Here is a 24,888-nt window from a genome sequence, read left to right as displayed (position 1 = left end):
TTTTAAAATATTTTATTAATGTTATTCTCATGGTTTAATATTTGGGACCAAAGGAATGTATTCCATTTTGAACTCTTGCTTTTTCTTTCAAGTTCATGGTCACTTACTTCCTATTTTGTAAAGAATAGTAATGCAATGCTATTTGGGTAACTGAATGATTGATCAGAGGATTTATTGTTCATTTTTACATTCTTCTGTATATTCTTTTGATTTAGTTTCAAACCATTTTATTGATGATGGAGAATTGTGTCTGTTTTTGGAGCGGTTAGATCCCAGCAGTCCGGGAGCGGATATCCGGAGAGTGCTGTTTGCTCGGGTCGGTTCAATCCCCGACTTCTGCGGAGAAACCCACATTTCTCCCAAAGGCTTGACCTTTGGGAGAAATTAATCGTGTTATATGAACAGTTTCCTTAAATTAAGCTTTAATGTAACTGATGTATGTTATGTATATTTTTGCTCCACAACAGAAAACACAACATCATTTGCAGACTTTTTTTTTAAAGGTTATAACAATTGTTACAAACAGAACATTTAAGGGAGACTTAGAGAACCGTGTCACACTGGACCATCGAATAAACATTAAAAAATTCCAAATCAGCCGGCACACAAAAAATGTGAGTGAGGCTGATCAGGATCTTGCTTTGAGAATTTTTTTTGGACACACACACCCTTGTTTTTATGTTTCATAACCCTGCTTTGTCCCAGTGACATTTTAGCACAAACTGTCCTTTAGATAAGGAACATGGAAAGCTTTCAACAGACAATGCTGTGATGACCCTCTCCTTCCCACACGGCTCTCTACGCTCTATGGGTTCTGGCTCTTGTTTGTGTTCCAGCTGATCCAGATCATCAGCCTGACGGGCCACACCTGGGCAGTTAAGATCCGAAGGCCAACACCGTCCAACAGAGGATGTCTCAATTCCAAACTGCCCCCTACACCCTACCCCTACACACTATCCCTCTGTTTTTCACGTTCCTGTGGACGTTCCGCCACATTAAGTGTTATTCCAAACCAACGAGTGTGGAGGGGGAGTGGGTTATCAAGCCCTCCAACAGCAAGTCTGCATCGCACCTGACTCCATCACGGAGTGGGAGTGGGTAGGGTGTGGTTTGGAATTGAGCCCATCTCTCACCCCTCCTCTGGCAGTGTTCGGGTAGTAATGCATTACACATTACTAGTTAGGCTACTTTAAAATAAATGACTCACTGCTGAAATTACTTTTGAATTACTCTGTAACATCACCTGAGATGCACCATAAATCACATGACAATATAAAGTTAAACCTCATGTGTGCCATCACGGAATAACACTGGTCCAGGTAGTTTCAAAAGTCTTTGTAAATGACATACCAAAGTTGCCTTATTTAAGTAATACAGTTACCTTTGTTTGTATCGTATTACATGTACGCTGAAACAAGTTTAGCTCTGCTGTGAGACTCTGACATTTCTGTTCCATCTCGTCATCCATGATCTCTCAGTGTAGCGCAAGCTTAAGCAGCTAGTCGTAGATCTTAAAGTAAGGGGATGATGCTGAGCTTAGAAAGTGTAATGTGATTAATGCTGAACCAACAATAATGTGTTACATTACTGCGTTACAGATTTATGTAATCGGATTACTGTTCTTTTGTAGTGCGTTACCCCCATCACTGTCCTTTGAACACAGCTGCTCTTCGTGGCACATTTGTCACACACATACCTGCACACACAACTGATTACTGATGTTTATTTGAGTGGCTTTATGTTAAATGTTCCAAATAAATGTGCTTTTTGTTCCAAGTGAACTGGTCTTATCAGTGTGGCAGTCTGTGAGCCAGGCTGCAACAATGCAGATGACAATAGGAGTCGGGCTAAAAAAAAACGTTCCATATCTATTTTTGGAACTTTGTCAGGGGGAAGCAACAGGAGGTTAATATCTCTGCCGCCCCCACGGTCCTCTCAGAATCACATTCTGCTTTAGACATGCAAGCAATGTGCGCTGGTGTTTGGTGGATAAAAATACACAAATAAAATAAAACAACATTCCTCAGGATGTCAATGGTGGCAGTAAAACAGTGTCGTGCAACACAGAGGCGGATCAGGGGTGTCATCAAGGTGCATTGTGGTTCTTGTCACTTCCTGCAGTCATGTGAAACAGACATGAGTGGACAGGAAGTGACCATGTGTAAGGTAACTGAGGATTTCCATTTTAAGTTACTTTGTACTTCTACTCCACTACAATTCAGAGGTGTACTTTAACTCCACTACATGTATCTAATCCCTTTAGTTACTTTACAGATCTGGATTAATGATGGTAAATATAATCAGCCCTTAAATCAGACTTTAGTTCACCTGCAGTAAATCCAGCAGCTACCCTGCAGTATACAAAGCCATTCAAACTAGCTGCACCTTTACCAGCTCTGAGAACACTTTAATGATCAATAATTATAAAACATATCAGAGATATTATTCTGAAATGGACCAATCAAACAATGACTACTTTTACTGTCGCTACTTTAAGTACATTTAGATGAGAATACTTTCTACTTTCACTGGAGGAACATTTAGAATGCAGGACTTTTACTGTAACAGAGTATTCCTACACTCTGGTACTTCTACTTTTACTCAACTACACGATCTGAGTACTTCTTCTTTACTCACTGTACAAGACCTGAGTACTTCTACTGTTACTCAAGTACAATACCTGAGTACTTCTACTTTTACTCAGAAATAATATCTGAGTACTTCTACTTTTACTCAAGTACAAGATCTGAGTACTTCTACTTTTACTCAAGAACAAGATCTGAGTACTTCTACTTTTACTCCAGTACAAGACCTGAGTACTTCTCCCCCCTCTGATGTTCAGGTCTTGGTGGTGTAGCTTCCTGCAGCAGATTGCAGGCCCTCTGTCGCTCGCCGCCTCAGCATCAAACAGCTCAGCTGATTATGTGTGCTGCACTGGGGGCTCAGAGTCAGGGGGAAAAGGTAGAATGAGCTGTCAGAGAAACAGCAACACAATGGAACTGCAACAAGCTGAGAACACATTTCTTACAGGACGTGGAGTTTTCATATCTCCCACCTGGCATTTGAACAGTGTCAATCAAACTGAAATGCATAATTGATAGGCAATCCATCACTGAAGATAACTCGTGTTGCATCGTTAGGAACCATCTCATTTTCAGGCGGTGTGATTTCACCACACACTTTTCTCTGTGAACATGACATTTCTTTCAAATGGGTTTCCATAAAATATTTGACTCTCCTATTTTATACTTATTATTTTTCACTTCCTGGTTATCATCTCTTTTTAAATCTTTAATCTCAATCTTTTTCTGATTATTAAGCAAATATACCACAAATTACAAAGTAGGGCATTGACAAAATCCTCATTATGCTCTCCTCAGTATGTATGTATGTGTGTGTGTGTGTGTGTGTGTGTGTGTGTGTGTGTGTGTGTGTGTGTGTGTGTGTGTGTGTGTGTGTGTGTGTGTGTGTGTGTGTGTGTGTGTGTGTGTGTGTGTGTGCGTGTGTGTGTGTGTGTGTGTGTGTGTGTGTGTGTGTGTGTGTGTGTGTGTGTGTGTGTGTGTGTGTGTGTGTGTGTTTGTCTCACTTTATGTGTCAGTATTTGATCTCAAGCACAGAGCTGGCTACGAAAGTTTAATATGTAGCTCATTCAAAGGTATAGCAGCTGTCGTGCTTTCCTGGCGATGAAGCTATAAACAGCAGTATTCCCTGTGGCAGCGGTTCAGTCTGTGGTTATAGGAAACTAGCTAACCAACTACATGGTAGTAGCAATGCCATGCAGGGCATTATAAGTCATTAGTAAGACTTTCAAATCAATTCAATACCTTTATAATAATAAATGAATAATAATTTGCAAGATTATTATTAAAGCTTTGCAAGCATGGGAGAGACAGTCTCGTCTGCAGGGTTTGGAGTTTAACTTTATATATCTATTCTGTCACAACTATGAGTCACCTGTAAAAAAAAGTCAGTAACCTTATCTGAGTTTTAAAAATAAAAGTACTAATAACACATATTTTAAAGGATGTAATCTGATTACTTTCAGTTACTTTTGAATAAATATCAATAAGATGTTTTTACTGAAGTGTATTACGTTAGACAACCGAACAATGTGACCTCAGAAAAAAAGAAAGCAAGATATTTAATATGAAACATGATTTTATTGATAGTTAAAGCTGTCTTTCATGAAGCATCTTCAGCAGCAGCCTCTACACCCACACTGAAACACATGAGCAGAGACACACACACACACACACACACACACACACACACACACACACACACACACACACACACACACACACACACACACACACACACACACACACACACACACACACGTAGACGTATAGATTCACTCTGAAAGTATTAGAGAACAGAACAGAACAGAACAGCTGAGAGGAGAGAGAACATCTGATCCTTTACTACACACACTAGATGCTCTGTTTAGGTTTTAGTCACACTGTGATCCTGTTAGTTATCCTCAGTTTTTAGAAATGTAACAGTAATCTGATTGGTCTTTTTTTATGTTACATAATACAGTTACCTTTGTTTTTAATCATATTACATGTAATCATTTACTCACAAAGCCTGCCCGTTGGAGTTTGTTAAAAGTCACTCAGTGGCTTTTTAAAAGTGTTTGAGATGGGAGATGAACTTTATTTAATATCTTTCAGTAGATTTGACTCTCTGCAGTGATCCACAGGCTTCACGGTACTGCAGCGGCAGTGGAAGCGTATCATTGACTGAACACAGCCGGTCTGATCCTTCAGAACTATTTCAATTCCATTTTGGGACACAATGTTCTTGCTTCACGGAGTAGAACTGTTTCATTTCTCATTTTCACCATGGTGCCTGTCTATGTCAAAAGAGTAAAAAGGCATTAATTATCGGAGGTGCTTATGGTTGTAATGTGATGTAAATGTCAGAACATATGAGAAAGAAAAAAAACAATGAATCCCAGAAAATATCATCATCAGCAAACTCTTGAATCTGTATTTTGTGCTTGAGAAGGAGCGCTGCTTTTTATTATCACTAAATATTCACTTTTCACACCTCGCCCAAATCACATGAAAATAAATAAACCTCACTTCAGTTGTTCCAACACTTCTGTCACACTTTGAATGAGTCCTCACTTACTGTTACTCATTTCTCTCACAACATGCTGACTCATTCCTCTCACAACATGCTGACTCATTCCTTTCACAACATGCTGACTCATTCCTCTCACAACATGATGACTAATTTACACAACTTTTGATGACTGATGACTATGATTTATCTCTTGCGTTGTACAGGATTTGACCCTTTACTGGGCACATTACTCCTGCAGGATCTGTACCAGGTGTCTTCACGAAAACTAAGATCTTATTTAAAATGTGTTCAATTCAATTGTTCATAATTAACATTGCTTTTGTGTAATATACAAATATGTGCAACTTAGGTTTTTATTACTTTATAATGTATTTATAATGTGTTCACTTTACTGGCTCCTTCAATATTTGTATATATTCACTCAGACTTCTTTTTACCATGGTGTACATATTTGTTTTCGCTGACTTGTGTATTGCTGCTGTTGTGATGCTTTATTTATACATGCATGTGTGTTGTTAATACAGATGGTAAAACAAGAATCAAATGAAGTCTGATTCTGATCTTCAAAGATGAACTAACTAACTATTTGTTTTAATAAATGGGGCGAAGCCTGTGAGCTAGTTCAGGCAGTCAACTCGAGCACCTATGACACCTTCGCACATAACGCCCCCTGCCGCTCTTACAACCAACCAAATACAGCGTAATTTACGTTGCAGCTGTTTACCTGCCCCACCACCACCCCAGCTTCCACCCAGCTTCCACCTGTAGGCTCAGGGATAGTTATCTAATCATCACTCAATGTTCTATGTAAAAATTTGGAGTGATGAGGCCGAGCCTAGACGCCAAACTCAAACTATATACTGTTTCTAATAAACATATTAATGATACACGTGAGTTGTCTGACTGAACTGCTTATACTGAAAATGACGCTGCAAAAAGATCAAATCAGTGATCTTTGTAGCTGTTCTATTATCGTCCATACATACTCTGCTATGGAGAAAAAGAGAAATGCAAATAACCACAGGGTTCGACCCTTTGGATTGATTTTCACTTTAATCTCAGCGTGACATTGAGTTTGTGTTCGCTGTTTCTGAGGAGGCATGTTTCTGTTAATGCAGGACTCTGGAACTACACCAATCTGCTTTCATTTTGATTCATTACTTCTTTTTGTGTTCATTAAGATACAGAACATGATCAGAGAAGTAGGCTGAAATGTGATTATAAATCTTAAATCAGAAGCAGAATATCAGAGGGTTTCTCAGCCAAATATACTCCAATAAAACAGCTCTACTCACTAACACAATGAGCACATAGTATAATAAAACACAGTTTAATGAATATTACAGGATTCATAATGCAGATGTTGACTTCAGTACATCATAGAGAGGCAGTGACTGAACACTGGTGTTTACTAAGCCTTTTTCCTTTGAGCCACAGAACAGCGTTTGGGTTCAAAAAGGATTAAAAACACATGAATAGTCCACACTGGGTGACATGTTCCTTTATTGCAATGATCACACACACTGTAGTTCATTTAGACTCAGTCCATCATACACCGTCCGGCTGTCACAAATCCTCACTAGCACCAAATGTCTACTGAAAATAGTCCCCAACAAATTGACCATTTCTTTGAGTTTTCTTTTAAATGACAATAGTGTATGGTTTTGAAAGTGAAACTGGATGTTTGTGAATACAAGCTCAACATCTCGATACTCAGGACTGGCTGCTGCATTGAGTGTGGGGAACTCTAAAGGGTACAATAAAAAAATGACTTTCAGCCTTATCCTTCAATCTCTTGTGCACTGGGTCATATTTCAAATAATGTCAGGGATACCTTTGTACGTAGAGTGGGGCAGGAATAGGACCTAAAACCTGAACATGCACTTTCGGGTTACCTTGTCAACTGTTTTTGCTTGGATGCCTAACATAAGGTCTCAGGTCTGTGGTTATCACAGGTAAAGGAGATTTTAATGTTTGGTTCTATGGCAAAAAAACTACTAAATACCTGATTTGTGAATGTCTGAAGCTTCTATAAACACTGTGGTTGCTAATAAGTGACTTAATGAAAGCACTAAACGAGATCCCATCAAACACTAGCCATGATGAATTCAGAGTTGCCCAACAAAAACACATCATCCCGGCACCACTGGTTATAGAAAGGGTTGGAATAGACATGTTACCGGTTGGCATACAGAAGAGTTTAGCTCTAAGGGGCTGAAGCAGTGACCGGAGGGACTGTCCGGCTCTGTTCTGTAGTTTGTGCTAGTGTGGGAAGCTGAGACAATCAATCAATAGTGGTGAGCCCACACGTTCCCCCAGGTGGGCCTCATTAGTCTACAGTGATGCAGAACCCCAAGTACCGCCATCCAGTGAGAAACCCTCCCTCTGCCCTCACCTCTTTCCATTAGAATTTAAAACCAGGGTTAACCCTAACCCCCCCCCCCCCCCATATAAACACACAGATATGTTCTTCGCAAATAAACAGAGCTGTTCCCCTATTATCAACAAACAGGGTTATCCACAGTTTCAAGTAAGTTGAAGACTTCTTTCCTTGGAGCAGAAAGAACATTTTGTCCAAATCATCAATTGACCAGGAGTAAAAAATAAGGATATTAAATTGGCCCTGCACTACACACTTTTGCTAAACTGGACTTTCTCATTGTGTTATTTGATTTCATTTTTCCAGTCATGTGACAATTACAAGTCAAACTGAAGAAATATCTCAAGGGAAGAGACTGACCTCTTTCTTAAAGAGCCCGTTACGATTTGTGGGGTTTACCATTTCCTGTAGTGTGTTCTATATGTCTGCAAAGGCTACAATCCCTGTGTATCAGAGGGAACATCAGCAGGAGAGGACTCTTTAAAGTAGAGACACTACATACTGATATACACCTGAACATCAGCAGGAGAAGACTCTTTAAAGTAGAGACACTACATACTGATATACACCTGAACATCAGCAGGAGAGGACTCTTTAAAGTAGAGACACTACATACTGATATACACCTGAACATCAGCAGGAGAGGACTCTTTAAAGTAGAGACACTACATACTGATATACAGCTGAACATCAGCAGGAGAGGACTCTTTAAAGTAGAGACACTACATACTGACATACACCTGAACATCAGCAGGAGAGGACTCTTTAAAGTAGAGACGCTACATACTGATATACACCTGAACATCACCAGGAGAGGACTCTTTAAAGTAGAGACACTACATACTGATATACACCTGAACATCAGCAGGAGAGGACTCTTTAAAGTACAGATGCTACATACTGATATACACCTGAAGATCAGCAGGAGAGGACTCTTTAAAGTAGAGACACTACATACTGATATACACCTGAACATCAGCAGGAGAGGACTCTTTAAAGTACAGACACTACATACTGATATACACCTCAACATCAGCAGGAGAGGACTCTTCAAAGTAGAGACACTACATACTGATATACACCTGAACATCAGCAGGAGAGGACTCTTTAAAGTAGAGACACTACATACTGATATACACCTGAACATCAGCAGGAGAGGACTCTTTAAAGGAGAGACACTACATACTGATATACACCTGAACATCAGCAGGAGAGGACTCTTTAAAGTACAGACACTACATACTGATATACACCTGAACATCAGCAGGAGAGGACTCTTCAAAGTAGAGACACTACATACTGATATACACCTGAACATCAGCAGGAGAGGACTCTTTAAAGTAGAGACACTACATACTGATATACACCTGAACATCAGCAGGAGAGGACTCTTTAAAGTAGAGACACTACATACTGATATACACCTGAACATCACCAGGAGAGGACTCTTTAAAGGAGAGACACTACATACTGATATACACCTGAACATCAGCAGGAGAGGACTCTTTAAAGTAGAGACACTACATACTGATATACACCTGAACATCAGCAGGAGAGGACTCTTTAAAGTAGAGACACTACATACTGATATACAGCTGAACATCAGCAGGAGAGGACTCTTTAAAGTAGAGACACTACATACTGACATACACCTGAACATCAGCAGGAGAGGACTCTTTAAAGTAGAGACGCTACATACTGATATACACCTGAACATCACCAGGAGAGGACTCTTTAAAGTAGAGACACTACATACTGATATACACCTGAACATCAGCAGGAGAGGACTCTTTAAAGTACAGATGCTACATACTGATATACACCTGAAGATCAGCAGGAGAGGACTCTTTAAAGTAGAGACACTACATACTGATATACACCTGAACATCAGCAGGAGAGGACTCTTTAAAGTACAGACACTACATACTGATATACACCTCAACATCAGCAGGAGAGGACTCTTCAAAGTAGAGACACTACATACTGATATACACCTGAACATCAGCAGGAGAGGACTCTTTAAAGTAGAGACACTACATACTGATATACACCTGAACATCACCAGGAGAGGACTCTTTAAAGGAGAGACACTACATACTGATATACACCTGAACATCAGCAGGAGAGGACTCTTTAAAGTAGAGACACTACATACTGATATACACCTGAACATCAGCAGGAGAGGACTCTTAAAGTAGAGACACTACATACTGATATACACCTGAACATCAGCAGGAGAGGACTCTTTAAAGTAGAGACACTACATACTGATATACACCTGAACATCAGCAGGAGAGGACTCTTTAAAGTAGAGACACTACATACTGATATACACCTGAACATCACCAGGAGAGGACTCTTTAAAGGAGAGACACTACATACTGATATACACCTGAACATCAGCAGGAGAGGACTCTTTAAAGTACAGACACTACATACTGATATACACCTGAACATCAGCAGGAGAGGACTCTTTAAAGTAGAGACGTTAGATACTGATATACACCTGAATATCAGCAGGAGAGGACTCTTTAAAGTAGAGACACTACATACTGATATACAGCTGAACATCAGCAGGAGAGGACTCTTTAAAGTAGAGACACTACATACTGATATACACCTGAACATCAGCAGGAGAGGACTCTTTAAAGTAGAGACACTACATACTGATATACACCTGAACATCAGCAGGAGAGGACTCTTTAAAGTAGAGACACTACATACTGATATACAGCTGAACATCAGCAGGAGAGGACTCTTTCAGTCTGGTACTTAACCTAGTGAGCATATTCATTTTTTACATATTAAGACTTTAGGGGGGGAAAATATGAACATGAGCAATTTTGGACCAAATGTATTGAAGTAGTGGATAATCCTGTGTGGCTCCTGTCTGATGATCTGATGAAGAAGAAATCTGGGTCATCCAACATAGGTAAACTCTGAGGGTCCCTGGTTAATCTAACACACACTCATATGGGTTAACATGGAGGAAAAGGTGTTTTCTGATGAGACGCCACTGAGCATACTCTTGCAAAGAACAGATCATATCCACGGTGTGTGGAGGAGCAGTGTGCTGTTGGCTGGTTATAACTCAGAAAAAGAGACGGCAGCAACATTCAAGTATCTTCTCAACTCATTGCTTTCCAAGTGAACAGGATATAGTTATCAATACATTCAGTTCGGTTGCTTAGTCATACTTTGTCTGCAATCTATGTACAAGTATACCTATCATATTCATATATTATATATTTCAACTGAAGTACTTGTACAATATATCTTAAGTTAGAAAAAAGTGTTTCATAACTTTAAATGCTTGCTGTTATTGAAAAATAACAATAAAATAAAACCTCACATTCAACCCGATAATTCATAAAAATAACTTTGATCAGAATACGGCTTTCAGTAATTATACGAAAATAAAAAATGTTACGCTGGCTACAGTAACAATTTCATTTCAGTTAATCTGCGGCAAAGATGCTAAATAAAGAGATCAATGACCTTCAAACTGTCCGGCAGAGTTTATAACAATACAATCGACTACAACTGGTAAACCAATAGATATACAGTATATTTATATATGGTGCACTTGCTGATTTCATGTCTATTGTACAATAGATGTCCTAATTATGTTAATATTGGCACAAAAGGACCTCCAGAATAAGAACTGAATTAAAAACAAAAACCTCCAGCTGACATTGTCCAACCCTAACATCATTTTGTCAGTAAATCCACTGCACACTGACCCCGTCCACAGGGGGCAGCAGTTAAAGTGTTTCATAAATTAGAAGGGTTCCTCCATCCTGGTACTGTCATGTTTTCATGGTGCAAATTGGAACCACGATGACCAGGATCACAGTGCAGGTAGCTGCTGCGATCAGCGCTGCGATCTTACACACCCGGGCCCTCCTGAACTCCGCCTCCTTCCTCTTGAGCAGCGAGTCGTAGCCTGGGGTGTACACATCCTCCATCCAGTACTCCAGGTTGTTGGGGTTGAGGGACTCCTGTGTCTGAAGAAACAAACAGAGGTACACAATAAAAGGATGCAGGTCAGAAAAAAGTTGTACTGTTGTACTATTATGCACTCTGACTTATGATAGTGTTCAGGGACTTGAGATGTGGTCAAGAAGGGTCAAAACACAGCCAAAGTTCTACTTTTGTTCCATCTCTACATCCCATCATTCATTTCTGCATTTAAGTAAATGTGTTTGTGTTTTAGAACTGCAAAACATTTCAGAATAAGAGCATTTGTGGAAAATGAGCAATAATTATCCGCTTTATGTGATTTCAAAGAGCTAATGTGGCATGGAAAGCAATTGAGATTTTCCCGGCAAGCTTGTGAATATTATTATCACTGCCAATTACCATTTATTCCAAAGAGGTTCATTGTTAATTAACAAACACATGAAGTGGCTGCTCTGAACTGAAACAACAACAATTGACTGATGCTTCAAAGAAAAACTGATTTAGCAAACACCAAACTAACCCTCTCTCCGTATATTCCTTGTGCTTTCTTCACCCCCATCCTCTCTGTGCACTCCACATGGCAGATTCCACTGAGATTTGCATCTTGACTACACCAGTGAGTGTACACACTGCCACCAGGGAGCTCCTTTATACATACATGGATGTATGGTCATCTCAGAGCTATAACATGAATTGTGGTGTTTCCCAAGGCTACATCTTAGGTCCTACACTTTTTAATGTATATATGCTTCCACTTCATCAGGAGGCTGGGCATACATTTCCGTAGTTATGCTGATGACACACAGCTCTACAGATCAGTTGATGCCCATTTAAACTGTATTTTAGATATTAAGCTAAGGGTGGTTGAGAATTACTTTTTCAGCTCATCCATCCATCTTCTCCCGCTTTTCCGTCAGGGTCGCGGAGGTAACAGCTCCAGCAGAGAGCCCCAAACTTCTCTTTCCCTGGCCACATCAACCAGCTCTGACTGGGGGATTCCAAGGCGCTCCCAGGCCAGCGAAGAGATATAATCCCTCCACCTGGTCCTAGGTCTACCCCTCGGTCTCTTCCCAGCTGGACGTGCCTGGAACACCTCCCTAGGGAGGCGCCCAGGTGGCATCCTCACTAGGTGCCCGAACCACCTCAACTGGCTCCTTTCAACGCGAAGGAGCAGCGGTTCTACTCCGAGTCCCTCCCTGATGACTGAACTTCTCACCTTATCCCTAAGGGAGCTGCCAGCCACCCTGCGGAGAAATCCCATTTCGGCCGCTTGTATCCGCAATCTCGTTCTTTCGGTCATGACCCATCCTTCATGACCATAGGTGAGGGTAGGAACGAAGATGGCCCAGTAGACAGAGAGCTTTGCCTTCTGGCTCAGCTCTCTTTTCGTCACAACGGTGCGGTAAAGCGACTGCAGTACCGCTCCCGCTGCTCCGATTCTCCGGCCCATCTCACGTTCCATTGTTCCCTCACTCGAGAACAAGACCCCGAGATACTCCTTCACTTGGGGTAAGGCTTCATTCCCTACCTGGAGTGGACAGTCCATTGGTTTCCTGCTGAGAACCATGGCCTCAGATTTGGAGGAGCTGATCCTCATCCCAGCCGCTTCACACTCGGCCGCGAACCGATCCAGTGAGTGCTGAAGGTCACAGACCGATGAAGCCATTAGGACCACATCATCTGCAAAAAGCAGTGGTGCAATCCTTAGCCCACCAAACTGCAGACCCCCTCCCCCACGACTACGCCCCAAATCCTCTCCATGAATATCACAAACAGGATTGGTGACAAAGCGCAGCCCTAGCGGAGGCAAACCCTCACCGGAAATCGGTTCGACGTGCTGCCGAGGACCCGGACACAGCTCTCGCTTTGGGAGTACAGAGATTGGATGGCCCTGAGTAGAGACCCCCTCACCCCATACTCCTGCAGCACCACCCACAGTATCTCCCTGGGAACCCGGTCATACGTCTTCTCCAATTCCACAAAGCACATGTAGACTGGATGAGCGTACTCCCAGGCCCCCTCCAGGATCCTTGCGAGAGTGAAAAGCTGGTCTGTCGTTCCACGACCAGGGCGAAAACCGCATTGTTCCTCTTCAATCTGAGGTTCGACAATCGGCCGGACCCTCCTTTCCAGCACCTTAGAATAAACTTTCCCAGGGAGGCTGAGGAATGTGATGCCTCTTTTTTTTTTTGCCCCTTTTTAAAAAGAGGAACCACCATCCCGGTCTGCCACTCCTTCGGTACTGTTTCCGACTTCCATGCAATGTTGATGAGACGTGTCAACCATGACAGTCCCTCAACACCCAGAACCTTCAGCATTTCTGGGCAGATCACATCCACCCCCGGGGCTTTGCCACTGTGGAGCTGTTTAACTACCTCAGTGACTTCCCCCCGTGAGATTGGAATTGATCCCCCTTGATACTCCAGTTCCGCCGCTAACATAGAGGGCGGAGTTGTCAGATTCAGGAGTTCCTCAAACTGTTCCTTCCATCGCCCTAACACACTATCAGTTGAGGTCAACAGCGTCCCATCCTTACTGTACATAGCTTGGATGGTTCCCTGCTTCCCCCTCTTGAGGTGTCAGACGGTTTTGCAGAACAACTTTGGTGCCGACCGAAAGTCCTTCTCCATGGCTTCTCCGAACTTCTCCCACACCCGCTGCTTTGACTCGGCCACGGCTGAGGCTGCTGCCCTTCGGGCCTGTCGATACCTTGCAACTGCGTCAGGAGTACCGAGCTTTTTCAGCTCAATCAGGACAAAACTGAACCCTTGGTTATTGCTTCTAGATCTCAGAGAGAGAAACTGGGTTAAAAACTGAAAAGTGAATAACCTATATTTGTTATATTTGATCCACAGCTAGGCTTTGAGCGACAAATTAGTATTAAACAAAACGGATATATTGTATCTCAAGAGCATTTCATGAGTATAGCTTTTTCTCTCTCAAGCCCAGAGACATTAATGCTCCGATTACATGGAGAATTCATTACTGTCATGCTTTACTCTCTGGTCTCCCTAAAAAGAATATTCCTCTACTGCAAAACTCAGAAGCAAAAGTATTAATAATGACCAGAAAGAGAACACATATCACCCCTGATAGAGAATTATTTAACTTGTCTCCTTCTATTATTTCTCAGTTTCTGTCTCTGCAGACAGCAGGCATCTGGCTTTGGAGCTTGGGCAGCATAGAGTAAAGGGATTAGCTGGTGACTGTTTGCTCCGGCTCTCTTCATCAGCTGTGATGAGAGATTACCTCATTCTGAACTCTGAATATACATACAGCAAGGTTGTAAACATTTTCTCCTACAGATAATGACAGGACTAAACAGGTGAGTCATGTTTAACCTGATCTAACAGAGGCCTTCTGGAGCCTGCTTCTATGTATTTCGGATGGAACGTTTGATTAGAAGCTTTCTGATGGTAAAAAGAGACGTTTGGGGGACAGAAGCTCAGAGCTAGTTGGGCGGAGGCAGTTGTCAGTGTCTGACATCAGTTCGAAGCTCTCTCTCTGCTCCAAGAATTGAATCACAACCCTGATTTAAAAGTCTCTGCATGGGTTACTTGTCTCCTTTGGAACCAATTCAAAATATTTTGTGAACTATTAACCCCTAGCTCTTCTTCCAGTGTCTTTTCAATATTATGGCCCAGTGTGGAACAGCCTTTCAGCCGACATGAGGGAGGCAGAGAATGTTGGTTCTGTTCAGAGCCAACTAATAACCCACCTTTTAAATGCTGCTTTTGATTTAATTGTATGTATTCTTATTTTATTCAGGGCTCTTTTTATTCTCTTCTGTTGGTTTTTAGTGTTTCGATTGATCACACAGTTTTGTGTTGTTCTGTCTGTCTGTTAATTGTTTTTCGTTTGGGAAGCACTTTGTGTTATAGTAGAAAGCAACAGTAAAGAGCTGCAAATGAGGCCGACACATTACCCAGATATGAGAGCCAGAGGCCAGCCGCACTGTGGAGAGATGGGAGGTTTATAGTTTCAGTTGAGCTACAGCATCTCCAAATCAATAAAGTGTAGCTACCATTTTATCCTTTAGGTGGAAAGTGGAGGAACATTCTCTGGAGCCTGGATGTGATGAGAACATTCACTGCAGTCTATACCCAACAAAACCCGGCTGTGCAACAAAGCCATTTTTCCAATCTGCTCTGTGATGACTTTGCTGAATACACTGCAGGGGAGACATTCATCACTGTAAGGCTTCCAACAATCACAACTCGTTATTTTAACAGATTCTTTGCTACTATTTAGAGAGTAGCAGGAACATGTTGCACAGTGATGTGACGTCCAAACATGCAGTGAGAGCTGTGTACTCTGAGACACTGGGATGCACACAACAACAGACAGATGATTCATCCCCAGTGAAGAAGTTCAGGGGCCCCATTTATAACTGTTGTGTAGGATCCACGTCAAAAGGTTCATATGGATAAACACAGAGTGCTTACTGACTAAATTATTCTGATTGATGTCAGCGCGCATGCATGTCCTACCTTTTTATAAATCACAATCAACTGGAAACAGGGCGCCGCTTTTAGAGGTTCACCCACAGCGACCTATAGATAGTCAGTGAAGTGCATGAATGTTTATTTAAACTCTCTGCATGGCAACTGCCGACAGAACGGATAAAAAAAGAAATCAAATCAACGTTCTTGTTAGGGAGGGGGGGGAGCAGTAATAAAACAGGTTTGTGGACATAGTGTGGGCTCAGTGAGTGACAGCAGTGGAGGCTGTGAAGCTGCTGCCTCAGAGGGTCCAACCCTCACCAAATAACAAGAGAAGTGGTCTGCCAACAACAGGAAAGTGGAGGACAATATATGCCAGCCATACACAGGGGAGAGCGCCCCCCTTTATAAGAAGCAAGGAGGATTATCAGGGAATCCCTCCTGAGTGGAGTCACGTCGGAGCGGGACACAGGTCGGCAAGTTGCACCAGATGACTGAGATTACATCATTTTTATTCCCTGATTTGTAATGAAACATATATATGTACATTATAACTTAATTAAATAAAAACAGTTTTTATTTAATTAGAGTTCCACCAAAAAATATGTTTTGTGACATGAGCTGTACACAGGAACAATTAAATGGTGTTGTCTTCTATACCTGGTGTGTTTAAAGAGGCCCTGTTGCCCGATTTGGGGGTGTCCCTCTCCTGTGGTGTGGTCTATAGGTGTTGGTGCATGTAAATGGTCTGCAAAGGCTAAAATCCTTGTGTTCTCCCCCACCCCCGCCTGCCTGAAGCGCCTTAGTCTGACTCCTTTGTCTCATTTCATCATTATGTAGCACTTGTGCTTCTTTTGGCTAGCACTCCAAACAAATTGTATGTGATAAGGAGCGAGACATCTCTAAGCGGTTTACCAATCGCAACAGAGCCGGCCAGCTAACCAATCAGAGCAGACTGGGCTCTGGTTTCAGCTGCCTGTGTCGTTACACCGACCTCGAAAACAGTTTTTATGCAAAGTAAATTTGTCCCACCTGTTAGTGAAATATTTATGAGAATACACATATTTACATGAAAGTGCTGTTCAATAACTACAGAACATAAATGAGAGGTTTGTATTTATTATCCTGTCCTTTCTTTCCGCTATCCGGTTTCCTTAGTAAGTGACGCCATCTTTTGTGTGTTCCAAAATGTGGCCCCAGGCCCTGACGCTAGAGCATGCTGATGTATGATCTACTCCTCCAGAGTATTATGATTTTCCTGGGGGGCGGCCTGTGTGTTCATCCAACAGTTCCTGTAGAGCTGCCATCTTCATCTTGTGCTGCCCCAGAGAACTCAGGTTCAGGAAGATCCCCAACAGTCAGTGGTGCTTTGTGGCTCCATAAGTACAGGAGCCGGAGTGTATGGATGAGATTCATTTACATTTACTGTGCTGAATATGGTGCTCAACACTCCCTGGTTGTTGTATGGTTCTATGCTTCCTTGGACTAATGTGAAAGAGGTGTGTGTGTACACCCATAAAAACATTTGCTTTTCAGGCTTTATGGTATTATTACAATGCGGGGGAACAGTGATGCCCACATTGCACTGCGTTGTTTATTACAGACTGCCATGCAACAAGAACATTGATGTTGCAGATACACAGAAAAAACAATCACAACGTTTTTTTCCACTTTGTCACTTGTCTACATGCAGTGGGTGAAAGCTCCGTTAACCCCCGGAGTGAACGTGTATGGACGTTAGAGGAGGCATTATCAAGGCTCAGGTTTACACTGCTTTCACCCACAGTGGGGAATTGATTGATACGTCTCGTGTGACTCTGAAGGCCAAACAGCGACCATCAATAATGTGCCTCTGAGCCGGAGTCAAGGCTGAGTAGAGACCACAGACACAGGGGAGACGGCCTGCAGGTCACACATGACACTCAATACTGGGGAGGGTCCATGAGTGTGTGTGGGTATTTGTACATCAGTGGACACTCAAATATGGTATAAATTACAATCTCAATGGATGAAACCAAACAACTGCTATTAAATTTCCCTTCTTGCCAAGCTTATCAGAAATGTTTTGTCTGTCTGTCCTCGTCACACCGGGACAGATTCCCTCACAGACTCCAGATTTCTAGAAACTGAATTCAGTGTAAACTATAGGGGTGGAGGAAATAATCGATACAGCATAGTATGGCGATACTTTGCGTGCCGCTATTGTATCGATACACATCGATATTTTATTATATAGACTATTCATATTACAAATCCAAATTCAAGTTTTTGGTAATTGCTTTTTCAATCCACTACATGGTGCTGAGCTTTCTCTTGTGCGGTCATGGCCATGGGTAAAGTCAGTGGGATTGGCAGGAAGTTAGTCAAAACAAAGATGGAGTCAGCGGGGATAGAGAAATCAGAAATGCGCCATATAGTATCGTAATACTTAGTATAACGTATAATCGCATTACTATCGTATCATGGCTCAAGTATCGCGATAGTACCGTATCGTGGGGACCCTGGTGATTCCCACCCCTGGTAAACTATGGTTGTGATAGAATTATTTCAGGAAGTTTCCTAACGGAGTGAAATGACCATGGTGAGAGTTGTTCGAATTCTCTACATCAGGGGTCTCAAACATACGGCCATGGGCAAAAAACAGCTCTCCAGAGGGTCCAATCCGGGCCGCCAGATGACTTTGCAAAGTGTAAAGATTACAGAGAGAGACATTGACTGCAATGTTCACAACTTTTATGTCTTTTGTAAGCATAGATTTGATGGATTTAAAAGGCAGGGGGATAACTGAAACTAGAGTAGTATAGCAGTTCCCACTTTAGTTTGAATGGTGGTGTGTCATGATTACTACGCAGGAAATGCATGTGAAATATTTTTTACAAGTTGTTATAAAGTAAAACACTATATTGTTCAGTTCCAGATAAAGCGGACCGAATGTTTTTTGGCTTTGTACACTGAAAAAACTGAAACGTTGACTTTTAATTAAATGTATTATGCCGACACATTTCATTAGGTTAGTGGAAAGCAATACGTTTTAGATTTTCAGATGTAATCTTTCCTGCAGATGCACAGGGTGCAAGACCGTCCCTTTTGCTCGATGCTATCTCTTTCTCTCCCAGTCCTACTCTTAAGCTGCACGATTAAGAGTAATGTTTTAAAAAAGGAGACATGACGTTCTTGAGGTCTAAACTGATGGACTGTCTGTTGTAAGTCCAGATAAGTTCCTGCTGTCCCTGACAGTAGCGCGCTTGTTGTTCTTGGCTTTAAAGCAGAATGCTCTCACAGTCCTTCTTCAGTCACTTGTTGTTGTTGTTGTTGTTGTTGTTGTTGTTGTTGATTAAAGTAATTACAAGTAAGTCAAATGAAGCTGGGCGGGATGTTCTGGTCTTGATGATGTTTCGTCTCTTATTGGAGACATTAAAAGGCTTTCTGTTTTTTTTTTTCCTAATGTAGCATAACATTTTTCGGGTTGTGCAACACTCAATTATACTACCTCACAGGCCCGTATGTATGGAATAATTACAGTAAACCAGTGCTTATGTTCATATTGAAAACTGAGTATGTGCAGCGCCATGGTCAGTTGGAATGTATTTTACTCAAGAGAATGCTGAAGATCGATTAAGCATCTTAATTTCAGGAATAATAATTGAACTGTGTCTGTGTATTTATACTATGAACTATGAGTTTTTGTGTATGAAACAAATGTGAAGTTAGAAATCTCCCTTGACCCATTTTTGTAAAAATGTGTTTTTAACAACACTTTAACATTTTAATAAGCAAAATAAATCTACTATTTATGGTCACTTCAGACCAAAACTTATGTATGATATGATTATTATTTACTTACTCTATTATTTGCAGTAGAAGTGTGTTATTGATTAATGAGGAATTGAGTGATTGTTCATTTCGAGTTTGTCTCAATGATTGAGTGTATGTGGCTATAGTGTGTAAATGTGTGATTGACTGTTGTCATGGCTCGATTCATTGTTCTCCATTAAGCCACTAGATTCATCAAACTCGGTGAAAAAACTGAAACGTTATCTTTAATTAAATGTTATATGTCAACAAATTACCTATAACTGTATTAGGTTGGTTGAAAGCAATAATATTAAAATTAAATAATATTTTAAATTTGAACTTAATTGCAATTATGTGTTGATGCTGTGTCAAAATAAAAAGGCTTTCCACACACATTCAACAAAGAAAACAGCTCTTTACAATACATTCAAATCAAAACGAGACAAAACTCAAATGAAAAAATATACTTTACGTTGTGTAGGATAATATCATTTAACGGTTAGAAACTGTGTCTTCCTCACAGGCAACGCAGGATTAGTACCTCCAGGGGCCCCCTTGGCTACTGAGAGCACATGGGCCCCCCAACCCCACCCCAAGACAGAAATGTGTGCATGTGTAACACCACATAATAAGTCTGCACTATTGAATAATTGTGTGTGATTCTTACAGTAAATGCTGCACACAGCTGCTTTATAGAATATCACTTTATTAATTCCCTCCAGCTGAACCAGGGGCGTTGCTAAAATAAATAAAGCTGTGCATAGATAGTTTAGTGAGACCCTATCAGAGACAGCTGAGCAAGAATATTTGACCTCATCAGAAGCAGAGGTATTTACAGCGGGGAAGAGTGAGTTTTATTTAAAATGTTGTTAAGAGAGGTTGTGCAGACAACATTTTTTTTAAATTATCTGAGGGCCCCCTTTTGCTCAAGGGCCCCAGGGCACTTGCCCAGAAACATCGAATGCTCAGGCTTTTGCTGATAAAAAAGACAGTCACAGGTAAAAGTAAAATGGTGTAAACCTACAAAGAAACAGGGCAGCTATACTTATGACCCCCCATTCCCTCCTGTGATGTGCTGCGTCTGCAGAGTCGAGTACCTGCAGGTCCAGAGCGGTGAGCTGCTTCCCCTTCTCTCCTGAGTTGCGTTTGAACTCCTCGAGGGTCCAGGACGGCTGGCCCCTTGGCCCTTCCGACAGGCTGCTGATCCTCAGGTCTGTGTACAGGGGGCTGCCTTTCACATGGGCCTTGATGGAGGGGGTGAAGGGGTGCGGAGAGAAAACCTGTTCGCTCAGATAGGACTCCTTCGGCGGCTTAGACGGGCGGTGGGCCTGGGGGAACTCGTACTGACGCTCTCGTTCTGCCTGGGGAGGGAGAGGATAAGAGGAGACAATGTGAATCCTGAGATTCTGCTGCAGGAGAACTAGTATGTGCCTTTTTTTTTAGGGAATTACTCATTGTAGTTTATCCTACATAACAAAACCGAGGGTCTCACGTCATCAGACCGCTGGTTAACATAAAATGCTAATGTGAATACGTTTGGATAAAAAGTGGAAGTGTGCCTTCCAAACCAGCCTGCTGTGTTGCTCATATGAAGCCTGCACTAATATAAAGCGTCATTAAGTCTACCTGGTCTTCAATGTGCAAGATTAAGATATTTTTCAAGACCATCACTCACAGCATCTCACTAATACCGTTCCAGTATCCATATAGACGGAGATATGATTTCCTGGCAGCAAATCACAATTTGAATAAAGCCCTGCGTTTTATTTCGGGCAGAGCAGCATGTGAGTGTGGATTTAAAATCCACGCCTGCTGCTGTTAGTTATCATCAATGTACATTTACAGTGGGGCAAAAAAGTATTTAGTCAGCCACCAATTGTGCAAGTTCTCCCATTTAAAAAGATGAGAGAGGCCTGTCATTTTTTATCATAGGTACACCTCAACTATGAGAGACAGAATGAGAAAAATAAATCCAGAAAATCACATTGTAGGATTTTTAATGAATTAATTTCAAATGATTGTGGAAAATAAGTATTTGGTCAATAACAAAAGTTCATCTCAATACTTTGTTATATACCCTTTGTTGGCAATGACAGAGGTCAAACGTTTTCTGTAAGTCTTCACAAGGTTTTCACACACTGTTGCTGGTATTTTGGCCCATTCCTCCCTGCAGATCTCCTCTAAAGCAGTGATGTTTTGGGGCTGTTGCTGGGCAACACGGACTTTCAACTCCCTCCAAAGATTTTCTATGGGGTTGAGATCTGGAGACTGGCTAGGCCACTCCAGGACCTTGAAATGCTTCTTACGAAGCCACTCCTTCGTTGCCCTGGCGGTGTGTTTGGGATCATTGTCATGCTGAAAGACCCAGCCACGCTTCATTTTCAGTGCCCTTGCTGATGGAAGGAGGTTTTCACTCAAAATCTCACGATACATGGCCCCGTTCATTCTTTCCTTTACACGGATCAGTCGTCCTGGTCCCTTTGCAGAAAAACAGCCCCAAAGCTTGATGTTTCCTCCCCCATGCTTCACCGACCCAACCCGCGAAAATGGGAGAAAAAAAAAAAAAAGATACCAGTGAGTTTACGTCGTGATTTGCCAAACGGTAGGCCTATTAACGAGGGGTTTGCTCACAATTATGAGGAGATGCACGGGCAGGCTATTATTTTCGCTAAACAAATGATTGACAGGAGGCATAGCTCGCAGCTTGCTGCTGCCTTCTGACGTGCTGCCTGTGTGCGGTGCATGAGACGGAGCGGGAGAAGAGGAGGGAAGGAAAACCCCATTTTATCCTTACACAAAAGACAAAGCATATGAACGGATACATATAACTATAATAGCTGGAATAATTGCGATTTTTACCCGACCCGCCCGCTACCCGCATTTTCACGGAAAAACCCCCCGGACCCCCGATCCCCCGCCGACCCGTGGGTAGCACGCGGGGACCCACGTTTGGGCAGCCGCGGATATCACTAGTCACCGGTGTGTAAGGGTACTCACAAGGTCATGAAATACAAATCTTTTTTTACTACTTACCCACATTCTCAATTAAATCGGGGTACAACGATGCTGATCCAGATTTGCTGCAAATGCATAAAACCGAAATATGGGCTGGCTGTTAGTTGAACTTCTGGCAATTGCCAACTATGTACCCAATATACAGTCGGCGAGCTGAAACCATTCTGTTTGAGTATATGGTCTGTAGTTTACATTAGCAAGCATCGCTAAATCAAGCTAACGTCATGTATGGAAGACTGTGTATATAAAGGTCTGCCTTGTGGTAAACGAGAGAGAAAACGTTTGAGCTCATACTGTTTCGAATAATGCTGGATGTGGTTTGGAAATAATATGGCCGACAAGAAAAGGGTGGAAGTGGCCGGCAGCGGAACATGGAGGCTAGGCGAAAATCTGAGCAGGAAGCTTGGCGCAGAGCTTGGCTGCCGCTGAGCGAGGGTTCACTGCTGTGAATCGGAGTTTCAGGATAGGTGCAGGCTTCTGGGAAGCATGACAATGTTCAAATACTCGGGCAGTGAGTCGCGACCATGGCATTCTCGCCACTTGCCGAGCAGTGCAGAGAGGAGACTGAATCTGAGTGAGCCTCTTTAGACACTATTCTCCTTCTCCAAAATACCAAATTTGGTATGGAAATCACAGAGCATCGAAACATATGGGCATCATTTGTTGGTCGTTCTGTCGGGTTTGGGAACAGACCAAGGCATAAATGATTAAGGATGGCCAATAATAAACATGTATTTAATTAAAGCTGTATGTTAAGGAAAAGTCCACAAACAATCAGGAACTGAAAGAACAACAAGTAAGGCAGTGGATAACATTATGTTTAGTGAATAATGGGATTCTTGAGTTTTAAACATTCAAGTACCAGGGTGAAGCTCCAGCTCAACCTAAAGTTAATTTCCCCAAGACACTCCAGGGAGACAGAAGCAGGAGCTTCAAGGGTGAGTGGTATGAAGTTCACCCCTGGTTGGAGTACTCAATATGTGAAGACTCCACCTTTTGCTTTGCCTGCAGGCATTTCAGCTTACCTGGCCATGAGTCTACGTTTAATTCAGGTTCCGGTTTCAAAAACTGGAAGAAAGCTACCTATACAGACGGAGGGTATGCTGCACATAGTAGATCTGAGCATCACAAGAATGCCATGCTAGCATGGAAAGAATACCAAATTGCAGAAAAAAATCAGGGATCTCTAATGGGGCAATTAAATAAAGAGTACAACAAAACTGTTGAAGAGAACAGGGGGGTACATCAAAACTCTTGCTGAAGTGGTTCTTCATTGTGCAACCGAGAACATTGCTCTGCGAGGGCATCGTGAATCTGAGGCCTCAAGCAGGAAAGGGAACTTTTTGGGTATGTTGAATATCATAGCAAACCATGACGACAAGATTTTGAAAAAGATGGATGGTCCCAGGAATGCTAAATATACAAGTCCTGACATACAAAATGAGATTTTGTCATGCTTAGCAGAGATGGTGCGCACATCAATAATCAAAGAAGTCAAGGAAAGTGGTGCTTTTAGCATACTTGTGGATGAGACTAAAGACAAAAAAAAAATGGAACAAATGTCTTTTGTTTTGAGATACTATTACAATGGTGAAATCCTTGAAAGTTTTCTGGAATTCGAGGGTAGCAGAGAAGCTAGATGCGGAGAGCTTGACAATAAAAATAATTCACCTCTTGTCCAAATATGGTCTAGAATATAAGACTAACCTTGTTGGGCAGTCTTATGACGGGGCTGCAGTCATGAGTGGCAAGCACAGTGGTGTGCAGGCCCGAATTAAGGAAGTAGCGAAGCTGGCTTTCTACGTTCACTGTAATGCGCATTGCCTTAATCTGGTGCTGGTGGACACTGTGAGAGGGATCCCAGAGGCTGATTGCTTCTTTTCCTTATTAAAACAGCTGTACGTCTACATGTCTGGATCGGCAGTGCATCCCAAATGGTTACAGGTGCAACAGGAGATGTATGCAGGTGCACCCAGAGAGTTGCAAATGTTGAGTGACACACGGTGGGCCTCCAGATATTATGCTTGCCGTAATTTGTGGGATAGGTTGCCAGCAGTTGTGAAAGTTCTTGAGGAACTGGGTGATGAGAACAGTGGCGAGAGTCAGTAGGTGCCAGAGGCCTTTTGCCTCAGATTGATTTCCAGTTCATTGTGTTTCTTGCCATATTTAAGAAACTTTCTGGAGATGCAAAATTACTGT

General features: G+C 42.0%; 1 protein-coding gene across 1 annotated transcript in view; it reads right to left on the bottom strand.

The window, feature by feature from the left end:
- Positions 1–9,700: 9,700 nt before the first annotated feature.
- minar1 (membrane integral NOTCH2 associated receptor 1) overlaps positions 9,701–24,888 on the bottom strand; it is a 39,445-nt gene continuing 24,257 nt past the window's right edge. Inside the window, exons 3-4 of the mRNA XM_063880563.1 lie at positions 20,772–21,035; positions 9,701–11,481 (exon numbers count right to left, since the gene is read on the bottom strand). Coding sequence (XP_063736633.1) covers positions 11,284–11,481; positions 20,772–21,035 — 462 coding nt within the window. The 3' untranslated portion in view covers positions 9,701–11,283. The remainder of the gene's footprint in view (positions 11,482–20,771; positions 21,036–24,888) is intronic.

This window comes from Eleginops maclovinus, chromosome 4, assembly GCF_036324505.1.
Source record: "Eleginops maclovinus isolate JMC-PN-2008 ecotype Puerto Natales chromosome 4, JC_Emac_rtc_rv5, whole genome shotgun sequence".
Classification (NCBI taxonomy): Eukaryota; Metazoa; Chordata; class Actinopteri; order Perciformes; family Eleginopidae; genus Eleginops; species Eleginops maclovinus.
This window is presented reverse-complemented; position numbering and strand designations above follow the sequence as displayed.